The sequence below is a fragment of the Rousettus aegyptiacus genome, unplaced genomic scaffold (assembly GCF_014176215.1).
Source record: "Rousettus aegyptiacus isolate mRouAeg1 unplaced genomic scaffold, mRouAeg1.p scaffold_m13_p_2, whole genome shotgun sequence".
Classification (NCBI taxonomy): Eukaryota; Metazoa; Chordata; class Mammalia; order Chiroptera; family Pteropodidae; genus Rousettus; species Rousettus aegyptiacus.
This window is the reverse complement of record NW_023416295.1, coordinates 6,426,435-6,444,948: the sequence shown is the minus strand read 5'-3', so window position 1 is coordinate 6,444,948 and position 18,514 is coordinate 6,426,435. Positions and strand designations below refer to the sequence as shown.

The window sequence follows — 18,514 nt, the reverse complement described above, 5'->3', positions numbered from 1 at the left end:
GTGGGGGCACAGAAGGGGCAGGTCAACACTAAGATGGGACCCTGGGGTTATTGACGTGGCCACAGGCCCCCGAGCAGGGGATGCACAGGTGCTGCACAGCATCTGTTTCTTACCTGGAGTGATCCCTTTGTTCTGGGTGACTGTGAGAAGAGCCTGGGCAGGGCCAGTGGGGCTGGATGGCTCGTCCAGGACCTCAGCTATGTGCAGTGGGGCTGCTCCAGGTGCACTGCCTCTAGGTATAGGGGTCAGATGCCTCGGTGGGGGGTGCTGTGGTGGGGGTAGTGACAGCAGGGTCTGGCGGGAGCTTCTTTCTAGTGGGTTGGCTGGGGCTTCAAGGAAGGTCGGGGTGGCTTTGCTCCATCCTCCATAGGAAGTGAAAACTAGGATTGGGGAAGAAGCACATATCAATACCCTAAAAACTCAGAATTATTTTGGGAAGGGATTTCTTTAGACATGGCTTCCAATAAGTAGGGGACATGGAGTTATTCTGGGGAGGAGCCCAGAAAAAAAATCACAGAGTTTCAGATCAAGAAGGATACTTGAGCTCAGTCCGGTTGGGGAGGCACATAGGTGTGTGGTCCCCTGGCTATCAGACTTGCTGAGCATGGCCTCTGAGGGCACGATTCTCTTAGCACTGTCTCAATGCTGCCAGGGCCCACGCACAGCTGTGCCTGCCTCATTTGCTGCCCTTTTAGATCAAGGAATCATTTCTACCTTTGGGGAGGAGCCTCTTGATGGTAAAGTGTCAGAGAGCAGATAAAGAGCTGTCACAATGGTGACTCTGCTAGTAAAATGTCACAATCCAGTGTGATCTGCTGGTCTTCCTCTGTCGTTCTCAATAGTGAACCATGTGTTTTGGCCAAAGTGTTTTTCCTTAAACCTAAAATGGTATTACCATCTGCTCCTCTTCCTTCTTTCCTCCCAGCTCTATCATTGCTCTTTTTCCTTTATTTGTTCAGTTCTTTCTCTTTTTCAGTGTGCCTCATGCTCCACTTCTTTTTCATGCCCTCTCTTTCTATCTCTGTATCCACAGTTCCTCTCCCTTCCTCTTCAGCTGCCTTTCTTCCATTTTCCAGCTTTCCTTGTTTAGAATAGTCATCGAAATCTCAGGCCCTGGTATTAGGGGATCCAAGTAGGACTTATGGCTCTGCTCTTGACGGACAAGTAACTTTGGGAACGTTATTCTGAGCTCTAATTTCTTTATGTGTCATATGGGGGTAACAATGACTCCCCAGGATTCTTTAAATTATGACATGAGCTATTTATGCTTGGGATAATGCCTGGCACTTAAGAAGCACTCAAAAAAAACCCACCAAACTTATTATTATCCGCCTCTACTCACTACTCTTTCTCCCTGGCTCTCCTTGTTCTTCTATCAGAAATGGTCTCTGTAACTTTGCATTTCTGTCACATAATGCATTCCCTAGAGATTGTCCAGTATGCTAAACTGAACAATTTCCCCCAGATTCATAGAACTGGTCTGACAGAAAAATTTGTGTCCTCTGGAAAGTCATCATAGACAACCAGGGCCGGAGGCTGGCTGCTCTTCCTGCCATACTCGCAAATGAGTACGGCCCATACCTTCCCGAAGAGGAAGTGGGCACTTGACATGCATGTTCCACAGGGCCGAGAAGCACCCCCGATGTTCAGCATAGCAACTGCTCTCGTGCTTCTGTAACCCCAAAAATATTCGAGAGGCCTCATACCACTTTTGAAGCTCTTGAAAATCATCATCAGGTCAGGGTATTCACGTAGGTTGATCTGGCTGAATAGCATCTGCAGAAATGACAGACTGAACGAGTTTTCCAGTTTGGTGAGAATGTTGTAGACCACTCTGGATACAGGCACCAGGTTTCTACAGGCTTCCATAGATTCCTTAAGAAATGGAGTCAAGGAGTATTACACATGATTATGAAATGGAGTGGAGAGCCTTCTTAGACATATCTGATTTTCTAAGTTGTAAGGAAGCTATTCTGCTCTTTTAAGAAGGAATTTAACACAAAATGTATCATCAAATTCTCTACTGTAGAGAAGTGGAAGTTCCACGTGTTTACTTTTGGAACTTCTCATGTATTTTGATAGCCATAGCAATACATAATTTACCTTTCTTTCAAGTAAATCCATTTTGTTAACTTTATTTTAGGTACATGTAAAGGAGAAGTGAAAGTTTAAGGAAGGAAAGTAGAATCAACAGCTGCTATAGTGTAATTAATTCTCTAACGCTCTGGGCAGGACACTTCAACAACGGACCTAATGGTTGGTCACTAATGGCAATTTTGTTGAGTGTTTGTTACCCTCTGCTCTCTCTTCCTCTCTCTCTTGGACTTGAGATGGCCCACATGAGTTTCAGCCATAGGAGAAACATGGCAAGAGAATTGATGGCAAAATACTTATGAATACCTACTAATCTAGTCCTTGGGCACAAAGCAATGGAGAAGATCAACATGGCACTACACTATTTATTGGGGGAGGGGCACTGTCGTGCAGAGGAGATGGGCATTAAATAATATACGCAAATTAAATACTCAATTATTATTGAGAGAAGTCCTATAAAGGGAAAGCGTAGATTTCCATGAGAGAAAATAATGAGAGGGTTCTTAATTAGATGAGTAAGTCAAGGAGGCCTCTTTGAACAGTGACATCTGGGCTATGATCCAGAGAGAGCTTGGAGCCAACCAGGCCAAGACAGGGGAGAGATGGTTCTACCACTGCTAACACTTCCCTAGGCTCAGGCAATGCTTTAAACACCCCAAATCATATAAAAAGAGTGCCATTTTTGTCCACATACTCATATCTCCCGTTGCCTGCGTTGCTTCACATTAGAATGGATTACAAATGACAAGCTCTTAGGAATTATTATTATTTTTTAAAAATGCAATTCCTCTTTTACAGTTTGTAAAAAATAGAGCAACACAACAACATGCCCTGCAGCAATTAAACATTTCCTGGTCAGCGGTTTCTTCTGGAGTTGAGGTCCCCAGGGCTAAAAGCTAGGGGGATGCATTCAAACCTTTCCACTTCAGTCGAAAAAAGAAAAGAAAACGAAAAGGTGAGAAGCAGTCCTAGCTTGGCCATCTGACGCTGTGTCGCGGTATCCAGTGCTGTTATCGTGAAGCCGCGAGATGCAGGGCCTGTGCTATTTTCTGCCCCAGCTGGACAGTTTTGACTTTCATGCAGATCCACATTAATGCCAAGAACCGCAGTTAGTCCTGTTCACCAGCTGACCCTCATATTTAGTTTGAAGAATTTACAGTTTAGCCAGATGCTGTTACTGATCTTGGTAATCATTGAAGAGAGTGAATAAATTTTTCTACTTCCGGGTGTGTCTTGGGGTTAAATCTTCTCCTTCTCCTTCTTTTTATTTATTTATTTTTTTATGCGTAACATCCTGGTTTGCTTGGTTTAAATCTTTTTGCTTTTGTTTTTCATTTTTTAATTAAGTTTATTGGGGTAACATTGGTTAATACAAGCATATAATTTTCAGGCGTATATTTTAATTTGACATATATGTATTCTATGGTGTGATTACCACCCAAAGTCCAGTTTCCTTCAGCTGTCATATATTTGACCCCCTTTAACCCATCTACCTCTCCCCTCCTCCCCACCTCTCTTAGGAGTTAAAAGAGTTCTGTTAGCGAGCTAAATTGTATCCCCTCCTCACCATAGATACATTCACTTGAAACCTGTGAATGTAACCTTATTTGAAAAAAAAGTCTTTGCTGATGTAATTCAGTTAGGAATCTTGAAATGACATCATCCTGGATTAAGGATGACAAGTGTCCTTCAAAGAGATTGAAAGAGAGAAGACACGAAAGAATAAGGTGGTGTAGAGATGGAAAGAGCAATTGAAGTGATGTTTCTATAAGCCAAGAACACTAAAGATGGCCAGCACCATCAGAAGGCAGGAGAAAGTAGGCAACAGCTTTTCCCTCAGGACCTCTAGAAGAAATCGACCCTGCAAAACCTTAATTTTGGACTGTCAGCTTCTATAACTGTGAGAGAATAGATTTTTAAAAATCACCTGGTTTTAATTACCCTATGACACCCCCTTCTATGATAATGAACATTTGGAGCTGGTTCTTTCAAACTCTGGGGGTTTGTGGTTTGAGACGTCAATAATCAGGCATTCCTGGTGAGGGCTGGGCTGCCATGGAAAAGCGGCCAACATGACTCACCCTATACGTTCTCTCAGTGATGAAGGATTTGTCTCGGAGGCCTTCGAAGAAGGGAAATGGCTTGCGTATGGCGTAGGAGATCTCCAGCTTCCGGTACATGAAGTGCTGAAGAAGAGCCTCTTCTAATGCCTGGGTCATGGTGAACATCCTATAAGGGGCATGAGAAGAAAAGATAAGCAGAGACTTGAAGGATGTTGAGAAGCCAGTCTCTGTATTCAATGAGTGTCTAAAGAAAGGCATTCTGGTCCCAAAGGCATCTTTGAGTAGTCTGCAAAGCAACATTTGCCTCCAAGACTCATGGGTACAGGAAGCAATGACAATGCCAGCAACAATGTTGGCTAAAAGTGACTGACAATAAGATGCCGAAATCCCAAAGGGTCTGCTGGTAAATATCAGGCAGATATTTTAAAAGCTAATAGTTATTTATTCATTTTTTTTTTTTAAAAGCTAATAGTTATTTAGTGCTTCCAGTGTGCCAGACTTTGTTCTAAGGGGTTTGCATGAAATAACTTATTTGTTCTTCACATAACTCTTGCAAGATGGTTACTATGAGCACACCCATTTTTATTGTCCAGGACAGTGAGACATAGAGAGGTTGAATAACTTGCCCTAAGTTGTGCAACTGGAAAGTGGTGCAGCGGAACAGATCTCGACTTTCTGGTTCCTGGCTCATAGTCATAATACTATAATCTGTGGCTACACTGAACTGTGTTAAGATTGCCTGGCCTGCAGCTACAGGCCCACACTGGCAATGCTCAAGTAAAAGGGACCCCCCCCCCCCAGAACAGGAGGAAAGACAGAAACCTGATAATATTTAGAAAATTTAATAAATCCTCTACAATCTTCAACACACGAGTAGGCAAAACATAAAGACATGAAGAATATAAGAGACATGATTAGTAAAGGTGACTTAACTGATTCATGTTTCGATTTCATATCTCAGAACATACATGCGCCTTTTCCCCTGCCCATGCAACATTATAAAATTCACCATTTACAGGTCATGAGGAAATACTAGTAAGTTATCATAGGCAGAAAATTTACAGATGATATTCTTGACAAATTTTTTTTTTAAAGAGAGATAGTAACTAAAAATTCAAAGCCAAAATAAACATGGATCTCATTTTTCCAACTTCATTTTATGTCAAAGAGAAAATTGAACTGTAATTAATGACCATTTACAGGAATTTAATCCCAGTGGTAGATCGAGTGCCCCTGTCTCTCTCTTTCCTCATTCCTGAATGCTTTAAGTTTGACAGAAAAAAAATGTAAAAAAAAAAAAAATCCATAACAGTACAGGAAAACAAGAAAAATTGCCATAGGAGCAATTATCTATAATTATGAAGGAATCTTGATGGACAGGGAATAAGCGGGAGAGATGTCGACCATCCACGATATGCATGAGAAAAGGATATTTCAAAGAGCAAAAGAGCATATGGCCAGAGACGGTCCAAATAAGCACATGCTAAGAAGAGGAAGAAGCCCCGGGGCTGCATTTAGGATGACAAATTAATTATACAGTGGGATTTGGAACAAAACATCCTCCATGTTCCTCATTCTTTTTTTGTTTTAATCAAAAAAATATTTCGATTACAGCCGACATTCAATATTATATTAGTTTCAGGTGTACGACATAGTAGTTAGACATTTATATAGCTTACAAAGGGATTCCCCCCAATCGATGTTCCTCATTCTTCGTCTGTTATGATTCCCAAGGATAAAATATGGAGAGGTTAAGTAACCTGCCCAAGGTACTAGGTGGCAAAGCAGAGCTCATCCGAGCCAAACGCCATTTATCACTAGTGCGTGATACCATGTCTCATACATGAGTGCTCACATTTTTATTATGCAAAAGTCTGAAAAAAAAAAGAATAAGCAAAAGGCACAAAAAATTAGGCCAACTGCACAATAAACATAAAAAAAAAATAAGGTAACTCACTAGGAGTTGGAACTATGCAAATGCAGACAACTTAAAATAACATATTTGTCTGTCAAACTGGCCATGGTAGGAAATAGCAATAATCACAGACACTCCTGGTGGAAATGTAAACAAGTTTAAATGTTCTGGAGGCTAATTTAGTAGTCTGTGTTGAATGTCCTGAAATATGTGTTTCCCTGAGTCCCAAATTCCATTTCTAGGAATTTAGTTCAAGGAAATAATTATGGATGTGCTTAAAGAAAAAAATAGAAAATTTGTGATACACAATAGAGGAAATTAAATGTACTCTCCGTATTTCTTCTTTCCCACCAGCTGCCCAACTACCCCTAGTCACTTGCACAGTGGATTTGGAGTGAATGTCCCTTTCAGGCAGAGTGCAGGATCCCAGAGCATAGCCGAGGAGGGCGAGTAGCAGTCTCCTCCCAACCAGGACAACAGGCTAGAATATAGGGGGGGAAGATACTTAGGGGAAAGTTGTGTGTGTGCTTCCCCTCTATATCTGCCCCCCATTCAGTAGCCTCCTATCCAATTCCACACCCTCTCTCTTCTTTGGAAAATACAAAAAGAGAGCCTTGCAGTTTAAATAGTGGAGTTTCACCCAGCAGCTCAGCCAGGAAATTAATCAGAAAAGCCAGATCTTCAAAAATGAATAAGGCAGTCGAGTTGAAAACCCACCTGAATGCCGAGTTTGTTACCTGTTCCTTCTCCTTCCCCAGAGTAGGGGTGAGCCAGGGGGTCAGCCGGGGGGTTCGATCCTGAGAGACTGGGAGAGAGCCAGGGAGATACTGGTGGGCAAAACAGGAAGTCTGTGCTTTGCTACACGCAGCCAGAGGCCGAGCTTCAGAGGAAAGAAAAGTGAAAGTATTTAGAGCAGATCTTGCAGGAAGCTGAAGACAGTGCCTGCAGCTTTCCCACACTTCTGAAAACTCGTGAGATTCTTAGGGCACCTGGGGCTTCATGCTGGAGGGGGCTGCTGCCCCTTGCAGCCAGCCTGGAACAGGGGTACAGAGGGGAGCAGTCATAGGGGACCAGCTCTAGGATCCCCGGGAGCTGAGAAACTACCATGTATTTGCTTCTCTACCGGCCTCTGTACTTTTTGTACTTCTATATTTCGGGGGGTGATGACAATGTACTAAAACTTGATTGTGATGATGGGGATAGTTATACAACTGAATAAATTTACTAGAAATCATCAAACTTTAAAAAACAAGAAATTAAAGAGGAGAAGAGGAGACTCAGATACGTCTATAATTTGTCAGGATAAAATTATTAGTTTAAGAAAAATTGAAATAAAGTGAACCAGAACATACACTGAAATCTCGTAGAGAGAGGCAGACCTCCAGGTAGGAAAGTGGCTGGCAGCCGGGCAGGCGGCTGGAGCGTGGAGAGCGTGGGAGTCTGGTCTACGGCTGAGCCAGGGCAAGAGGGGATTCTAGAACAGCTACTCCGGGGAGGTGGGGAATGTCCCTTTATACGCACCTCTTTTAAATATTCCTAATATACATTGGCATGTAGGGTCTGTGAGTAATCCTAACACATAGAAATGTGTTTACCTTATTTATTTATATTAAATTGATTTAGGTGGCTGGTTAATAACATTATGTAGGTTTCAAGTGTACAATTCAGTAATACATCATCTGTATATTGCATTGTGTGTTTGCCACCCAAACTCAAATCTCCTTCCATCACCATATATTTGACCCTCCTTTACCTTTATCTACCTCCGCCTCCTCCCTTTCCTTCTGGTAACCACTAAACTGTTGTCTGTGTCTATTACTTACATCAAAAATTCTCGAATGTATTTGACCCCTGGGTTTCCCTACAAAGACACCAATAGAGCCCCCAGAAAAGAGACGGGAAACATGGTTCTAGGGTCTAAGAAGACTTCCATGCTTCCTATAGAGGCACCAGTATGGCGTACCCCATCCAAGTGTATACCAGAGCAACAGGCCCGGCCTGGCAGGTCACTATGGTGGGTAATGACAGGGATGTGGAAGCTACAGCAGGTCGAAGGTAAGGGGGATTAAGACTGTTTTACGCAACTGCCACCCTTTACCTGAAGCCCTTTGCTTAATCTGGAAAACCCCTGCATGAACATCCTAGAAGCCTGGGTACAAGAACTTCCTTCTTTAGACCTGCCAGAGATATACCAGCCACATGCAGGGGGGGCGGGAAAGATAAAAGAAAGACAGGAGTGGAAATAATGTGAGATCAAACAAAAATCTTTAAACCAGAACAGGGGTGAATACGAAGTTCACTTCCTCTCCATGTAACTCTGCCACCTCACCTCAAAACAGCTTTGATTCCTTTGAGTTAATGCATTAGACGTTCTGTCCTCCTGTCTTTGCAAGAACAAGTGGCCCCATCTTCCGCCTGGGTCTGACCATGCTCCTCCTCCCTGGGGCTGAGGACCGCCTTTAGGGTTGGGAGGTGGGACAATAGGGTGTCGATGCACCCACATCACGCCGCCCGGCAATTGCACTTTTCTTTTGCCCTTTGGGTGCAGTGCCCGAAGTGTCGATCGAAGGGCAGACGTTCTTGTCAGAGCTCCAGAAAGCAGAGAGGCTGAGTAAGTCTGATCAAGTGTGATCGTAGCCCAGCTCCTGGGCCAGCAGCAGAAGATGGCAGATGGAGGCAGAGAGCTCGATCACAGGTCAGTTGTAGCCTCCTGCCTTGTCCTTCATGTCTGGTAAGGTCGGCATCTTCTTTTGTTCTCTCCGTCTACTGAGCCTCACCCCCAGGGGTATACAATAGAATTAGATTACAGATAAATACACGGTGAGCAAATCAGGTTTTTAAACTTACAGTGGAGGAGCCATTGGGGAAATTGAAGGCCACCTCATTTCTTTGCAACTGCCATGCAGATGGGCTGCTGGTGGTGAAACTCCCGGCCCCTCTGAGGCCTCGTCGCAGGCTCGAATGATTCCTCATGCTCTCTGAACCCTCTCTTCTCCCCTACACTTCCTCTATCCCCACCCCAAAGCCACCTCTGTCTAGAAAAGGTCTTTTTAGAAAAATTAACATGCAAATCAAATGCCTGACTACCTCATCGAATTTTTTTCCAGTTCATGGTTAGTTCGGGAACTGATTCTCTCAGAACCCATCTCTTTGGGTCTGAGTGGGAGAGTTAGCTCAGTGCTTCTGAAGACTTGACAGGAAGAAGTGAAAATAGATGGGGCTCAACGCGGGCAAATTCAGTCAAGTGGGAAGTGTTATTTTTTTAAATTCTGAGGTGGAATACACATCTGATTAAGAAGGATGCAAATTATCTTTTACAAACGCAAGACAAATACGTCCATACTTCTTGTCGGTAAAAATTAAAGCACTGTATAATTGTATGGGACGTCTTCTAACCCTAGACTCTGAGCTGGGGCTTTTTCTGGCCATGGCCGGGCCCCAAGATGGCGGTGGCATTGGTGCCAGCAGTAGTGAGCTGGGTGAGTCATCTGTGCCCATCACATCCCTCCTGGGGGCAGAGAGCACATCCTGACTACCGCTACTCCACCCGCTGCCCTGAGATGGAAAGATGAGTGAGTGGAGCTTGAAGCCCAGTCAGCCTTCAGCCCTCAGCAGGAAAAGGAAGGCACTGAGAAGTGTGAGTGCGGGTGATGCTGGCCTCGTGGGATGAGTGAGGAGGTGTGGCCTCTGCTGCCATTTTCTGGAAGAGATGGCCGTTGAACTGGTTTAGTGGAATTCACTAGTGATACCACCCGGGTCTGGTGCTTTTTTGGGGGGGAGGGTATTAAATATTGATTCAATTCCTTGGATAGATATAGGCCTATCCTTCCTTGTGTGAGTTTTGGTAGTTGGTGTCTTTTAAGGAATTTGTCCATTTCATCTTTTATCCAATTTGTAGGATTAGAGTTGTCCGTACTATTATTTCTTTATTATTCTTTTGATGTCCTTGGGACAAATAGTGATGTCTCCTCTTTTGTTTCTGATATCAATAATTTCTGTCTTCTCACTTTTTTCTTTGTTAGCCTGGCTAGAGGTTGTCAAGTTTATTGATTCTTTTTTTTTTAATTCAGCTTTTGGTTTCATTGAATTCTACTCTAATTTTTTTCATTTTTCTTCTGTTTGCATTAGGCTTATTTTTTCCTTCTAGTTTCCTTAGATTATTAATTAGATCTTTCTTCTTTACTACTATGTACATTTTAATGCTATACATTTTCCTCTAAGCACTACTTTTGCTGCATCCATACACTTTGATAAGCTGTGCTTTCATTTGGTTCAAAATATTTTTAACTTTCTACTGAATTTTTTATTTTTATTTTTAACCTGGTTGTTTAAAAATATTTATATATTAGTTCTTTTAAGTAACTATAATAGACCAATTACAGAAATAATATATTTTTATGAAAATTATATTTTCCAGATAAAATTAGTGAGAAAAATAGCAACATTTTACATATTTGCTAATCTCTTTAAAAAAATTTTCTGACTTTATTGATATATGAGACAATTAGTTGCTCATATTTATGTTGTATAATTCAATGAGTTTTTATTTTCAGTTATAGTTGCCTACAATAATATACCAGTTTTAGTGGTGCAACCTAGTAATCAGAGATCCACATACTCACAAAATGGTCACCCCATTAAATCTGGTACCTCTCTTCCCCCTTACATATTATTACATTATTAACCATCTTCCCCGTGGTACACTTTTCATCTCCATGTCTTTTCGGCAACTACCCATTTGTACCTCTTGATCCCTTTGCCTTTTCTTCCCATCCTCCCAACCCCCTCCCATCAAGTAGCCCTCAAAATATTCTCTGTATCTATGAGTTTATTACTGCTTTTATTGTTGTTCATTTGTTCTTTAGTTTCCACACGTACGTGAAATCATGCGATATTCGTCTTTCTCTATCCTTCCCATTTCATTCAGTGCAATATCCTCTAGGTCCATCAAGGCAGTATCTTTCTCAATCCCTTTCCTTTTAGTCTGTGCGTGTGTTTTAATCTGAAGTGAATCTCTTGTAGGCAGCATATGTAGGGGTCCTGTTTTCTTATCCATTCGGCCATTCTATCTTTTGATTGGAGCACTTAATTGTTTTCCATTTGAGGTACTTATTGATAGGAATGTAGTTATTACCATTTTTTATTCCTGTTTTTGATAATTTTCTTTTTTCTTAAGAGATCCCTCCAACATTTCCTGTAATACTGGTGTGGTGTTGATAAATTCCCTGAGCTTATTTTTATCTGGGAAGGTCGTTATCTGTCCTTTGACTAAATGATAGCTTTGCAGGGTAAAGTATTCTTAGTTGTAGATCCTGGGTTTTCATCACGTCCAATAATTTGTGTCATGCCCCTCTGTTCTGCATGATTTCTTTTGAAAAATCGGCTGCCAGTCTTATGGGTGCTCCCTTATAGGTAACGAACTGCTTTTGTCTTGCTGCTTTTAAGATTTTCTCTTTGTATTTAACGTTTGGCATTTTCATTATGATGTGTCTTGATGTGGGCCTCTTTGGGTTCCTGCCTTTTGGGGACTCTCTAGGCTTCCTGGGGGGTTTTATATGTATTCACAAGGTGAGGAAAGTTTTCCAATACTATTTCTTCAAGTAGCTCTCCAATGTCCTGTTTTCCTTCAGGTACCTCTATGACATGGATATTTTTACCATTAATATTGACCCATAGGCTCCTTAAATTATTATTATAGCCTTGGCTTCTTTTTTATTGCCATTCTGATTGAGTGTCCTTGGCTTCTCCATCCCTATATCGGTGGTTCAATCCTCTTTTTTTATCCACTCTGTTCTTTTCCATCTAAAATACTCTTCATCTCAGATAATGTGTTCTCCATTTCTGACTGGCTGACTTTTATGATTTCCATTTCCATTTTTATGGGTTTTTTTTTTATCTCTTTGTTAAAGTTCTCATTGAGTTCATCTATACTTTTCCTAAGTTCATTGAGCATCTTTATAATCAGTGTTTTGAACTCTGCATCTGTTAGATTGCTTAACTCCATTATTTCTGGATCTCTGTTCTGTTCTCTCATATGGTTTCTGCTTCTTTGTCTTCCTATTTTGGCTGTCTTTTTGTGTTTGTTTCTATGTACTAAGCAAAGCTCCTACGTCTCCCAGTCTTATAGTGTGGTTTTGTGTAGTAGGTGTCCAGTGGCACAGTCCTGAGAGGGGTTCAGCTGTAGGCCAAATTTAGCCCCAGCCTGTGACCCTCTGGGGCTACCTGTTAAGATCCAGCAAGCAATCCACAGATGCTGTGCTTATAGTTCCCTCAAGAGGCCATGCTGGAAGCTGCAGTCAGCTGCCACCAGTGAGAGGCTAGGTATTGCTCAGCAAGGAGCACCTGAGTCACTGAGGATACACCAGGATGTGGCTTGGGTGGGGCAGTGAGTTCAGAGAGGTAGAGTTTCGGGGAATCCTCTGGGTGGAGCGATCTCTGCTATCCAATTTGATTACTTTCCATCTATAGTAGCTCTGTGTCCATGCACTGGGAGCAGAGAAGGCTCAGCAGAGAACAATTGATATCACTGGTACTTCTGTACAGAGCGAGTCTCACCTCGACCCTCACTTTAGAACTCAGTGTCTGCCTGTAAGTCCCTGGTGCCCTCCACGCAGCCAAACGTGCTGATGCTCAGAGCAAGCAGGTTCGTCACTGTGAATGTCCACTCACAGATATGGCTCATTTAAGAGGTATCCACAGCTGCCGGCTGCCACTGCTGTGGCCTCTGCCCACTCAGCCGCTAGGGATGGGCAGTCCCGAGTCCTCGCCTCATCTGATCCCTTACCTTTTCAGAGTGATTTCTTATTTCTCTCCCAAGTTGTAGGGCTTGTTCACCTAGATCCCAGGTGATTTTCCTTGCTGTTTGCTCCTTGTTTCTGTCACAACTTTGATTTGGGCACCAGAGGGATGAACAGAGCCTACGTCATCTACGCCATTTTTTCTCTCCTCTATTGTCTTCAGTGATGTTAGCCTTCGCTAGATGGGCACAGTCCACCAGTACGTCCTTTGGAATGTCTCCTGTCTTCTCTCCCTTATGTAATTGAAGTTATACATGAGCCAAAGAGAGTTTGTCCACATGAAACCAGATATCTTCAGGCCAGCTGTACTTTATCAGATCCTCATTTTCCTATTTATCCTCTCCTGAGTCAACAGTGTGAGCAGATGAGTTAACGGTGCTGCTGGTGAAGTAGGACACCAAGCCCCCGGCGGCTGCACAGTGACACCACAACACAGCAATAGAGCTCAACTTGCGAAGCTCAGGCTCTCTCCCGAACTTTTTGATCTTAGGAGTGTGCAATTTAATCTTCAAGTATTTGGGGATTTTCTGGCTATTTTTGTGTTCTTTCTGCATTAATTTCATTTCATCTGAGAACATATCTTTTTATGATTTGAATTCTTTTGAACTTGGTAGGCTGGAATGTGGTATATTTTGATAACTATTCCATGTGAATCGAGGAGTACATGTATTTTTTGTTGTTGAATAAAATATTCTATAAATGTCAATTAGATCAAATAGATTGCTGGTGCTATTCAGGTCAACCATATACTTACCAATACTTTGGCTGATTGATCTATCCATTACTAAAAGATGGGATTGAAATTGTCAAACAAACTCAAAAAGAGCCTAGAGGATTTGGCAAGGCATAAATGATAAAGATTTATTTGAGGGTCTTGGAGTCTGCAAGCTTGGAACACAGGTAACATGCAGGGGTGTTTCAGAGAAGAAGAAAAATAAAAAGTTTTTAGAGCAAAGACTACGTTCTTGAGAATGATCAGTCCTGCATTCTCACCCTAGGATTGGTCCAGGACAATTATCAGTCAGACATCAGGTAGTCTGGATGATGGACACCAGGTGGTCTAGAAGATGGGCACCAGGAGGTCTGGTCATATCCAGCGGTCTGGATAATGAATGTCAGGTGACTGTTTATGCAAGTGCTTTAGGGGGGTAATCAGGTGCTCTGGATACTGAGTCCTTCAGGGAGTAATTGAAGGGGGATCTGGAGGTTCAGATGTTTCTCTTGGCATTGACACAGGATTGGAAAGTTCAAAAAAGTTTAAGATTCAGGCTGGTTAGAACAAGAATGGAGCCTTTCATCATGCTTCAATCTTCATGATGGTAATAATTTTAGCAGCTTGTTTAAAATGACTGCATTTTATGTATTCCCTAGCTTTACTCTCCTCAAAGTCTTCAACAACAGTAGCGAATTTGTCTATTTCTCTTTTAATTTCCATCAATATTTGTTTTAGGTACTTTGATGCTGCTTTGTTAATTGCATACACATTAAATATTGTCACATCTTTGAGAAATTCGTCCCTGTATCATTATAAAATGCCCTTTTAATCCCCCACGGTTTTCTTTGTCCTGAAGCCTGCTTTGTCTAAACTTAACATAGCTCCCCAGCTTTCCTCAGATTGATGTTGGTGTGGTATATCTTTGCTCATCCCTCACTTTAACCTCTCTGTTTTAATATTTAAAGTGGCTTGCTTATAGACAGCATGTAGTTGGACGTTTCACCCCCTCTGTCAATCTCTGTCTTTTAATCAATGTATTTAGACCATTTTCATTTGAAGTGATTACTCATTTAATTAGATTAATATCTATAATTTAAAACTGTTTTCTGTTTGTTGCACTTGTCTTTATTTCTATTTTCTTTTTTCTATATATTTCAGCTTTTAATTAAGCATTTTACAAATCCATTTTTTCATCTTTCTTAGCATATCAATTATACTTCACTTAAAATATTCTTATTGGTTTTCTTGGAGTTTGCAACAACTCTTTACAAATAGTCATATTTATTCTAAATTACAGTGTATTCCTTCATGGTTACTGTCTACATCTTATAAGAGAATGTCACAAATTCCTCTCTCCTATCCTCTCTAACACTGCTATCAGTCTTTTTACTTATCTGTATGCCATAATGACATAGTTGCTATTATTCCTTTAAACAAATGGCTATCTCTTAGATAAATTTGAATAGGAAAAATTATTTTACCTTCATTATTCCCTCTCTGATGTTCTTCCTTTCTTTATGTAGATCTGAGTTTCTAACCCATATTATTTTTATTCTTCTGTAGAACGCTTTAAAAAAAACTGTTTATTTCCAGGTAATTCTTCTGGCAAGGAATTCCCTTCATTTTTGTTTGAGAAAATATTTATCCTTCATGTCAAAGGTTAATTTGAAAGAATATGAAAATCTAGGTTGGTGCTTTTTTCATCACTTTACCTATTTCTCTTCATTTTACTTACATAGTTTCTGATAAGAAATATGATTTAATTTTATTCTTATTCTTCCACAGAATAAGTTTTTTTCTCTTCCTGCTTCTGGGTTCTTTCAACAACTCTTTGTCTTTGTTTCTTTTTGCAGTTTGAATATGAAATGATGTGGTATAGATTACTTGGTATTTATCCAGCTTGGTGTTTTCTGAGGTTCCTGAATTGGTGGTTTGTTGTCTGTTAGTAATTTGGATAAGTTTTTTTGTCAATTACTACTACAACTATTTGTTCTTTTTTCTCTTTCTTTTCCTTTTGGTATTCCACTTGCACACCTATAACAGTTTTTGAGATTGTTCCAGCATTCTTAGATGGTGTGTTTTGTTGTGGGTTTATTTTCTCCTTGTAACTTTTTCTCTTTGCATTTTAATGTGTGAAGTTTCTATTGACATACCTTCAATTCACTGATTTTTTCTTCAGTCATGTCTAATCTACTGATGAGCTTATCAAAGGCATTCTTCATTTCTAAGGCAGTGTTTTTTATTTCTAGCCTTTTCTTTTTTATTATTTTCTTGTCTTTGCATATTTTTGTTTACTTAGCTATCTGTTCTTGCTGTTGTCTGGCTTTTCCAGTAGAACCTTTAATGTGGTAATTAGCCATAGTTATTTTAAATTCTTGCGTGATAATTCAAAACTGCCATATCTGAGTTTGTTTTTGATGATTATTTTGTCTCTTCAGACCTTGTTTTTCCTTGTCTTTTGACATACTTTGTAAAGTTTTTGAAAGCCAGATGTGATATATCAGGTAATAGGAACTGAGACAAAAAAGTGATTAATGTGAGGGTTTGTGTTAATTTGACTAGGAGATGGGCCGGGTTTAATGTGTTCTAACTGTCAGTGGCAGAGGCTTTGACATTTTTTTTTCTTTTTGGTCTCCCTTCTTTTCAATGAATTTCCTTAAGAACCCTTTCTTAAATAGAGCCTGACTACAGAATTTTCAGTTTAAGGCAGTATTTGCTGGAGCTCTGTTCTTAGAGTAGTAGGGTGTTGGGGAAGGAAAGCATTCTATAATCTTATTATTAAATCTCAATCTTTTGGTGGAACTGTACCTTTTAGAATGGTTTCCTAGCTATGTCCTCTTTCCCGGCCTTATCTGGATGAGATTGAAAGACTAGAAGTGTCCAAATTTTGGTAATTCTCCTTCTCTTAGGTCAGATAAATGTTGGGTAATGTATTTTCCTTTGTAGAGTATATCTTTGTTTGGAGAATGCTCTGGTTGTTTCGAAAGGTATTGTTTTCCCCATCTCCTGCCAGAAACACAATGGGAGTTTCTTGGCTTTTCATGAGTACCTGGTGGGGTTTGTGGAGATAAAAGGCCACCCTGAGGCTGAAGTCCCAGGAGTTTTTTCCTCTCATGCAAGTGAACATTCAGTCTCCAGAAATTCATCAATCTTACCAATTAACAGTTTCTACCTGTTTATATAGTCCAATGGCTTCTGCTTCAGGTAGCAGACCGTATCTGTGATTTGCCCATCAACACAGATTTTGGGGTGCAGTTTGCCCTGTGACCTCAGTTATCTTCCAGGTACATAAAAAGTCATTGATTTTCAGTTTCTTTGGCCTTTTTTTTTTTTTTTTGGTAAAGATGGGAGGACTGGTGACATCCAAGGTCCTTACGTGACAGAGCTAAAACCAAATGTCTAGTGATTTTTTTTATATCTTCATAAGTTTCTTGAAAGGTGATTACTTTCTGTTTGAAAAGTTGATCTTACTGTAATATTCTCTTATCACCAGAACTTGTAACCTTTTAGATACCTCCTTATTATTATTTATTTAGTTTAATTTGAGACCAAAAATACTTGGTGTGTTCTTGTGTGTTTAAGAACAATGGTTATTAATAAATATGATTTGATAATTTATAGGACTTATACCTCATATACAATTATTTTATTGTTTTATACATTAGGAGTTAAAGAGTAAAAGAAAACATTTTATTGTTTGCTTTTTAAATTTAACATTGAACACCGTGTGATCGAAACAGAGTGCATAAACAAAATGTTTCTGAGCCCTTCCACAACCATATTGCCTTCACATATGAATAATGGCTGTACATTTTTAGTCATTTCCTTTTACCACTGATTTTATAGACTCGTATGACTATTTTGGACATTTCCTTTACTGGTTTTTTCCTAGCCATTTTCTCGAGGAAATTCTCTCCTCTTTAATGAAATTTAGCAATTATTTTGTTTTCCAGGCCTGCTGACTTATTTTCTGGTATTTTTCGTGACATCCTGTGCATAATACCTTCTTCTAGCTGTATGACATTTTTAAAATAATTTTTTATTTCTAATTTTAGTTGTCATGCAATATTATATTAGATTTAAATGTACAACGTTAGACTTTTATATATGTTATGAAGTGATACCTCCAATAAATTTATCTCTCTGACATCACACAGTTATTATATTATTGACTGTATTTTTGTGCTATATGTTACATGACTATTTTGTCATTACCATTTTGTACGTCTTAATCCCATTCTTTTTTGTCATTACCAATTTGTATGTCTTAATCCCATTCTTTTTCCACCCTACCTCCTTCCAACTGGCAGCCGTCAAAATGTTCTTTGTACATACGAGTTTGTTTCTTTAATTTTTTTTTTGTTCATTTGTTTTTATATTCCACGTGTAAGTGAAATCATATGGCATTTGTCCTTCTCTGTCCAACTTATTTTACTCAGCAGACTACTCCCTAGGTCCATTCTTGTTGCAGATGGCAAGATTTCATTCTTTTTTATGGCTGAGTAATGCCCAATTTACATATGTACCACCTCTTCATTATATATTCACCCATTGATGGACACTGAGGTTGACTCCATATCTTGGCTATTGTAAATAATACTGGATCAAAGGTATGCATTCTCACGTCCCTTTAAAGTAGTGTCCGGGTTTCTTCAAATAAACACTCAGAAGTGAAATGACTAGGTTTTCTTTGTCTCTTGTCATAGCCATTGTTTTAAGCATATTTTGTCTGGTATAGGTATTGCTACCATAGCTTTTTTGTTGTTTCCATTTACATGAAATATTTCTATCCTTTTACTTTTAGTCTGTTTGTGTCTTGATCTGAAGGGAGTCTCTTATAGGCAGCATATCTCCTATCTTTTGACTGGAGCATTTAATTCATTCACTTTTAAAGTATTTGTTGCTAGATATGTAGTTATTGCTATTGATT

The 18,514-nt window shown here is 40.1% G+C and overlaps 2 protein-coding genes across 14 annotated transcripts in view; one reads left to right on the top strand and one right to left on the bottom strand.

Annotated features, from left to right (window-relative positions):
* The window catches only part of SP110 (SP110 nuclear body protein), a 40,649-nt gene extending 32,139 nt beyond the window's left edge, over positions 1 to 8,510 (bottom strand). For 7 of the 9 annotated variants that reach the window (XM_036236151.1, XM_036236153.1, XM_036236154.1 and 4 more), the window contains exons 1-5: positions 8,402 to 8,510; positions 6,790 to 6,952; positions 4,176 to 4,323; positions 1,707 to 1,875; positions 114 to 380 (exon numbers count right to left, since the gene is read on the bottom strand). In XM_036236151.1, coding sequence (XP_036092044.1) covers positions 114 to 380; positions 1,707 to 1,875; positions 4,176 to 4,322 — 583 coding nt within the window. In that variant the 5' untranslated portion in view covers position 4,323; positions 6,790 to 6,952; positions 8,402 to 8,510. The other 2 variants (XM_036236152.1, XM_016134651.2) reach the window with 2 other exon arrangements.
* A 146-nt stretch (positions 8,511 to 8,656) lies between these two features.
* The window catches only part of LOC107507409 (nuclear body protein SP140-like protein), a 50,342-nt gene continuing 40,484 nt past the window's right edge, over positions 8,657 to 18,514 (top strand). For all 5 annotated transcript variants that reach the window (XM_036236164.1, XM_036236162.1, XM_036236163.1 and 2 more), the window contains exon 1: positions 8,657 to 8,767. In XM_036236164.1, the coding sequence (XP_036092057.1) occupies positions 8,736 to 8,767 (32 nt within the window). In that variant the 5' untranslated portion in view covers positions 8,657 to 8,735. The remainder of the gene's footprint in view (positions 8,768 to 18,514) is intronic.